Consider the following 7,947-nt stretch of genomic DNA (forward strand, 5'->3'; position numbering starts at 1 on the left):
CTGTAACAAACATGTAAGAACTGATTCTTATAAGCTAAGAATTAAGCTGGCCTTGATAAATAAAGCAACCTGCTAAAAGTATTACTCTTCCAAGCTAAGAGTCCCTCATTATGTTAGCATATTAAAAAGTATAGACAGGGTCCTGAAAAGAGGAGTGTTTCAAGATGCAGAGTATATGGCTTATAAATCTGATTTCAGACTAATGGGATTTCTGGGTGACCCAAGCCTTCCCCTGGGACCTTAAACTTACAATGGCTGACAAAGAGTAATATCAATACAGAGCTTCACTGCTCAAGAGCAATTAAAGATGCCCCATGGGAAGCAAAAATGATATACCCATGTGGTACAGTGTCATCAGATTTTCTTTCAAAGGGAAACTATGGATCTTCTAAAATTCACTGTTCCATTCTCAGAGGAAATGCAACTGTACCACATCATGTTATGATAAAATAATTATTTCCATAGAATTAAAAATATTTAATCACTTTTGCTTCTTTAAGTCATCTCATAATAAAGCACAAAGCTTTCTACTTTATAAGGGACATGCAGAGTTGTGTGATTAGCAGTAAAGAGGCGATCCCTCTTTTTTTTTTTTTTTTTTGAGACGGAGTCTAGCTCTGTCGCCCAGGCTGGAGTGCAGTGGCGGGATCTCAGCTCACTGCAAGCTCCGCCTCCGGGTTTACGCCATTCTCCTGCCTCAGCCTCCGGAGTAGCTGGGACTACAGGCGCCCGCCACCTCGCCCGGCTAGCTTTTTGTATTTTTTAGTAGAGACAGGGTTTCATCGTGTTAGCCAGGATGGTCTCGATCTCCTGACCTCGAGATCCGCCCATCTCGGCCTCCCAAAGTGCTGGGATTACAGGCTTGAGCCACTGCACCCGGCCGAGATCCCTCTTTTCACTTAGCTTTCTTTAAGTGAAAAGCTAATAAAGCTCATTTTATTTTACTAAGGAATAAATAATGAAAGAACCAATGGCTCAGCTCTTCAGGACTTTCCCCCTCCTCCACAGCGCAGCATAAATAGAAACCATTCAACAAATTAAGAACTGTATCTACCCTGGCAAGAGCACGACGCTAAAGCCAGAATTCCCCAGATTTGATCCTAATTCTGTCTTAACTATCTCTGTGGTATTACACAGCCATTTACTTCTGCTATTACTTCCCTAAACTTTAATTCTAAAAGTAATAATCAGTGGTATACTAAAATAACCTATTTGAGACCCCTTCAACTGCCAAAAGGCTGCAGTTACATCTAAGTTTCTGAGATTGCATTGATCCAATTTCACTTCTGATAATATACGAAAAGGAAAAATACAATCACTTTTAATTTTTCAAGGCCAAATCTAAAGAAAGTTAAAAAAAAATCAAATACACACCTGTGCATGTATATACTCTTCACAAAATTATCTTGCTTTCCCTCTCATTGATGGTTAGGTCTCCAAGTTGGGAAGCCTCTTCTCTGAACCATTTCAACTCAAAACCTAACGACCATAAAGTCCCCTATTCAGGAAACTTAAGAATCTACAAATTCTACTACTTACTCTTTGTTTTCTTTTATTCTGCTCTGTGTTTGAGACTACTATATTTCATTAAAATACCTCTTTATTTAGTAAAATTATATTCTAAAATTAGATATATTTATATATAAATACAAAAAGTTCATAAAAACATATTCTTATATTCTATAAATTGAATAACTTACAGAACCACAGAATTTTAGCGTGGAAACTGCCTTTAGCAACCATCTAATCCTATATCCTTCCTTCACCATATAAAAGAGAAGGAAAAATGATGCCCAGGAAAAGCTAAGTGATTTTGTTCTTCCGGAGGTACGATAAAATGGGCATGAGCTTTAGCATCAAACAGACCTGGGATCTGATTCTGGCCCAACATTTACAAGCTATGTGACTTTGAGAAAATTATTTAAATTTCTCTGAACCTCAGCCTCCTAATATGGAAAACGGCAGTATCATCCTAGTATTTGAAAGCACCTGGCACACATCAGATAATAAGTATTAGTTTCTTCATCTAAAGTCATGTAGCAAACCAGTAACAGTGAACTGGTTTCCCACCACGGCGGTTCCCTCTACACATCCTGCATCCTTTTGAATGAGAACTAGTAGCCCTGGTATATTGTCAAGTTCAAAGGAACAAGAAAACGACTGCATTCCTGATACTAGCAACTGTGTTTTATTCCATAGCAACACAATAAGACATGCTTTGCTGTTTATGGGATTAACTCAGAATTAAACTACAAACTGAATTGCCTACTACAGGCTTGGGATTTTTATGGAGACGGAGACAAATAAGACTGTCTTGCTCTGAGGCACAGGACAGAAGAACCACAAAATATTAGCATACATAATTTGCAGACTGATTAGTTGTTTTAATTAATTTGTTTTATTGTACTAAAAAAATCAGTAACAACAACCAAAAAAGAGAATGGATATACTTACAATGTCTGAAGATTGGAAAGAAATCTAAATACACCATCAGCAATATGAGTGACTCTGTTGTCTCCCAAATTCAATCTCTCCAATAAGCTCAGACCCACAAAGGCAGATTCATCCAGGCGGGTCAGCTGGTTATAGGACAAATCACTGAAAACAAGAAATGTGGAAGGTAAGGAATTCATTGTATTTGGTTCAACTTACAATTCTTATTATATCTACATGGTAAACTTAGAGCTTTCTACAAATTTCTAGTAAAGAGGGATGTTATATCTCATTACTGTCCATGGGAATGATTTATTCCAATCTGCTCTAGTCTCACAGCCTCCAGTGAAATGCTATCCAACACTTACAGTTCGGATAGTCTTTGGCAGAACTCCCATGCATCAGGGCTGATTCTTTCAATAGCATTCTGGCTCACATAGAGCTGCTGTAACATTCGCAAGCCATACAACCACCCCTTGTTCACTCGTGTAAGGTTATTGTGTTCCAGTTCTCTGCAGAATTAGAGAAAGAAGAAAATACGTTCCAAAACAAGGCAGTTCAATTAACTAGCTTTAAATCTTAAGTTTTTCCCAGAGAAGCATATACCTTTGTTCAACACAACTGAGCTGACCAATTCTATTCAATAAAAATGTATACTTTATTTAAGATTTAGTGCTTGGCCGGGCGCAGTGGCTCACGCCTGTAATCCCAGCACTTTGGGAGGCCGAGGTGGGCAGATCACAAGGTCAAAAGATTTGAGACCATCCTGACCACCATGGTAAAACCCCGTTTCTACTAAAAATACAAAAATTAACTGGGCGCGCCAGCACACGCCTGTAGTTCCAGTTAGGAAGCTGAGGCAGGAGAAAGGCTTAAACCCATGAGGCAGAGGTTGCAGTGAGCCGAGATCGCGCCACTTGCACTCCAGCCTGGCGACAGAGCAAGACTCCACCTCAAAAAAAAAAAAAAAAAAGATTTAGTGCTAGAAGGTAGTAAGACTGTCTAAAATAGCAGCTCTATAAAACCAACAGGCCAAGTGGTATAGTATACCCGTTTGGATAAATTCTGATAATTTTCATTAACCAAAACATTAAGAATATAAACTTAGGCCGGGTGCGGTGGCTCAAGCCTGTAATCCCAGCACTTTGGGAGGCCGAGACGGGCGGATCACGAGGTCAGGAGATCGAGACCATCCTGGCTAACACAGTGAAACCCCGTCTCTACTAAAAACTACAAAAAACTAGCCGGGCGAGGTAGCGGTGCCTGTAGTCCCAGCTACCCGGGAGGCTGAGGCAGGAGAATGGCGTGAACCCCGGGAGGCGGAGCTTGCAGTGAGCTGAGATCCAGCCACAGCACTCCAGCCCGGGTGACAGAGCGAGACTCCGTCTCAAAAAAAAAAAAAAAGAATATAAACTTTTTGCCCTGGTGCAGTGGCTCACGCCTGTAATCCCAGCACTTTGGCAGGCCGAGGTGGGTGGATCATGAGGTCAGGAATTTGAGACCAGCCTGACCAACAGGGAGAAACCCCATCTCTACTAAAAATACAAAAATTAGCCAGGGCTGGTGGCACGCGCCTGTAATCCCAGCTACTCAGGAGGCTGAGGCAGGAGAGTCGCTTGAACCTGGGAGGCGGAGGTTGCAGGAGCCGAGATCACGCCATTGCACTCCAGTCTGGGCAACAGAGTGAGATTCCGTCTCAAAAAGAAAAAAAGAAAAAGAATATAAACTTTTTAGATGAGAAGTTTATAGGAATTATTTCAAAAATGATCAGTTAGCTAACAAAACTTTAAAGGTTTTATGTACACTTATTTCACATCAGTGAGCAGGGAAAGAATGAACATATCTCTATAATTATAATCAGAACGACTATCCTAGCCATTTGACATTAAAAAGTCCCAGACAGGCTACTTTCCTAATAATCACCTCTAGTCCCGAGTACTTACAGTTCTTCCATGTTATTTAAGCCAAAAAATGCTCCATCCTTAAGTTTGCTAATTCCATTCCGCTGCATTTTCAAAGATCTTAAGGAGTCAAGCCCTTGGAATGTAAGGCCTTCCACAATTTTAATTCTGTTTCTTTTAAGTTCCCTTTAACAAAAATAGTTTTAGAGTCAGGAAATTGGTTTGCTGAAACGCTCTAACAGTAATTAAATTAAAAAGAGAAAGACCCTGTAACAAAAAAACTATCTTTTATAATCCAACTATTTCATTACTCACAAGAATTGGAGGTGAGGCAGCTTGAAGATCTTAGGTGGAATCATGCTAATTCGGTTACGGTTTAACTTTACCACTAATAAGGAACTCGATAAATTATCAAAGCAGCCAGCCTCCAAGGTGGTTATCCTGTTATTACTTAAATTCCTAAAATAAACAAGATAATAGCAAAAGAAAAAATTTAGTAAAATAAAAATTCTACCACTAGAAAGCTGCCAAATATCTATGTCTAAGCCCCCAGCTATCACTTAATAACTATCCACAACTTTATAAATCATTTAAATGCTCTGTTTCTTCATCTACAAAATTAGGAGGCTACCTACTTCATTTAGGTTGTTACAAAACAGCATGTGTGAATATGCTCTGTAAACTGGAAAACACTGGCACACATGCTAATTATCATTATACACGGTAAGCCATTGTTTAACAAATCTCTATTTACCTTTTAGAAATCTTGGTTTAAAAAACAAAAAAATTGAATCTCAAAATTACCCTTGATATTTACCAATATTTTCTGACAATAGTGCAATCTTTCTTTAGGGGGCTTGTGGGGTGAATGGGCAAAGCCAACCACCCAATATACCAACCCTAGGTTTGTCTCACATATGCATATAAAAAGCACAATAAATAAATATTTTTGAAAAGATAGGTACTGATGAATAATAAACATGTGCTTTAAAGTAAACCTAATTTAATCTGTGTTACTTACAGGTATTTAAGCTGCATGTGAGGAAATGAAGATGTCTTGATTTCTGATATTATATTTGAGCTGAGGTCTAAACTCTGCAGAGCAGGGTAAAACTGGAGCGCCTGTGCATTTATTTCTGGGATTATATTATGGACTCTGTAAAACAAAGATTATAATGAAGCTGCTGCCACTGATCCACCCCAGGCCACAGAAATGTTAAATAATTAGAATCAACAATATATGTGCTTAAAAAAAAAACAACTGTATACTATTCATAAATAAAAAACCTGAAAACTTATTAACTTACAATGAAAGTAGAGTAATATTAGATGTTGGTTCTCCAAAATACGGGATTTCTGTTAGTTCATTGTAATTCATTTTCCTAGGCAAGAGGAAAAACAGATTTAAATGTTTAGTGAGGGAAATATTACCTCTTGAATTCTACCTTCTGGCTAACACATATTCTTTAGAATAGGTGCCAAATTTGAAAAATAATTATGACTCAGAATGAGTTAGACTAAAATAAAAATGTACTTATTGAGAAATTAGAGGTTTTAATGAGAAATGTTATTTTCTTTCTTTCTTTTTTTTTTTTTTGAGACAAAGTTTCATTATTTTTGTCCAGGCTGGAGTGCAATGGTGCAATCTCGGCTCACTGCAACCTCTGCCTCCTGGGTTCAAGTGATTCTCCTGCCTTAGCCTCCTGAGTATCTGGGATTACAGGCATGCACCACCACGCCTGGCTAATTTTGTATTTTTAGTAGAGACAGGTTTTACCATGTTGGCCAAGATGATCTCAAACTCCTGACCTCAGGTGATCCGCCCACCTTGGCCTCCCAAAGTACTGGGATTACTGGTGTAAGCCACCACGCCTGGCCAAGAAATGTGTTTTCATAGTGCTGATCTACTATGGGTATTAGTATGAGAAAGGCTACGAAGTATTTTCCACATTAAATATTGTTAGTTCAAGCAAAGTTCTTTGAATAAGTTGGGTTTATGACAGCTAATTTGAGTCCTTAAACAAAGAAGGCATAATAAGTCCATCCAAATCTCTCTTTCTCTAAATATATATTCTGAAGCTATACGAATGTTAGAGAGTGTTACTTGAGACCACAGATGAAATTTATCAGCCCACCCAGAGATGGAATCTATGACTAATTTTACAGATAACATGATGTGTTGCATCTGATCCCAGCAGCCCTTTAAACAGATTGTCTCAAATGTTTTAGTAGCAAATCTAATACAATCACATTTCATTAACCTGGCTTTTAGTCATTGAACAACCTCAACAATCTAGAGCACAGAAAAGAAACCAGAACTAAAGACCTTCAGGAAACCAACCAAAGTTACAAAAAGCCCATGCACTTCCCACTGAAGCATTTTCAGGTCTTTCCTCAGTGCCTACTCTTTCAGCTAACAAACTTGTCAACTGTGTACTCATCCACAACACGTTAGAAGCAGTGAATCTGGGGCTAGGAGGAGAGAATGCAGAGAGAATGAGCATGAAGAAGGTATCCCTGTCAGCAAAGAATTAAAAAGGAAAGTAAATCTCAGGGTTCCGAGGGTGTTAAGTCTAGAGGCAAATAGGCCTACATACCTTAATGGTTGTGCCTCTAGGAATGTAACAATACTCTAGGAGTGTAACGATGCAAAAACTAACATTAATAATATCTTAGAAAACTCCCTCCAAAATTACATAATACATCTCAGTATTAAAGGAAAAAATTTAGTTAGGAGAAAAACTGAATTCTATCAACCATTACACTCTCATACGATATCAAAATTATTCTATTTCATATAAATCTACTTTAGACATGATGCTCCCAATCTTAGATAACATGTCAAGACATTTAAAAAGGTTATACAACAGAGTTTCACTGGCTGAAAACTTGGCCAAAATCAAAACATAATTTGCTCTGAAGAGGCGTAAATCTTACTTTTAGCCCCAGGAAGGTAAAATATTTCCCCACAGCCTGCAACTTGAAATCACCAACCCAATGCCAAGACAGTCTGGTAATAACAAAGTCAAAACATTTTAGGTTTTCAAATTATTTCTTTTAACTAATTTTTTCCTTCAATTTTTTTATGGCATATCTGGATTGAACATCCCACAAATCACAATTTATTAAGTTCCCTCAGGAATTTAACATAACTTTAAATAAATAAAAATAACTTACACTTCCTGTAACGTTTGTGATTCTAAGCTGATGTTCCAGTTAGACAACCGATTATGACTCAAATCCCTGAAAGAGGACAAAATGTCATTCTTAGTTTAGTGCTGGAGAGTAGACCTAAAGAAAAAAAAAAGAAACTAAATAGAAATACCAGAAGTCCTCTTGGCCAGGTACAGTGGCTCATGCCTGTAATCCTGGCACCTGGGGAGGCTGAGGCAGGCGGATCACCTGAGGTCAGGAGTTCAAGACTCACCTGGCAAACATGGTGAAACCCCATCTCTACTAAAAATACAAGTATCAGCCAGGTGTGGTGGCACATGCCTGTAATCCCAGCTACTCGGGAGGCTGAGGCAGGAGAAAGGCTTAAACCCATGAGGCAGAGGTTGCAGTGAGCCGAGATCGCGCCACTTGCACTCCAGCCTGGCGACAGAGCAAGACT

General features: G+C 38.6%; 1 protein-coding gene across 2 annotated transcripts in view; it reads right to left on the reverse strand.

Moving 5' to 3' along the window:
• LRIG2 (leucine-rich repeats and immunoglobulin-like domains 2) overlaps positions 1-7,947 on the reverse strand; it is a 59,079-nt gene that overhangs the window by 28,612 nt on the left and 22,520 nt on the right. Inside the window, exons 2-9 of one of the 2 annotated variants that reach the window (XM_011933145.1) lie at positions 7,512-7,577; positions 6,740-6,851; positions 5,642-5,716; positions 5,356-5,490; positions 4,650-4,793; positions 4,377-4,520; positions 2,802-2,945; positions 2,455-2,598 (exon numbers count right to left, since the gene is read on the reverse strand). In XM_011933145.1, coding sequence (XP_011788535.1) covers positions 2,455-2,598; positions 2,802-2,945; positions 4,377-4,520; positions 4,650-4,793; positions 5,356-5,490; positions 5,642-5,712 — 782 coding nt within the window. In that variant the 5' untranslated portion in view covers positions 5,713-5,716; positions 6,740-6,851; positions 7,512-7,577. The remainder of the gene's footprint in view (positions 1-2,454; positions 2,599-2,801; positions 2,946-4,376; positions 4,521-4,649; positions 4,794-5,355; positions 5,491-5,641; positions 5,717-6,739; positions 6,852-7,511; positions 7,578-7,947) is intronic. The other variant, XM_011933144.1, reaches the window with a different exon arrangement.

This window comes from Colobus angolensis, unplaced genomic scaffold, assembly GCF_000951035.1.
Source record: "Colobus angolensis palliatus isolate OR3802 unplaced genomic scaffold, Cang.pa_1.0 Scaffold124, whole genome shotgun sequence".
NCBI lineage: Eukaryota > Metazoa > Chordata > Mammalia > Primates > Cercopithecidae > Colobus > Colobus angolensis.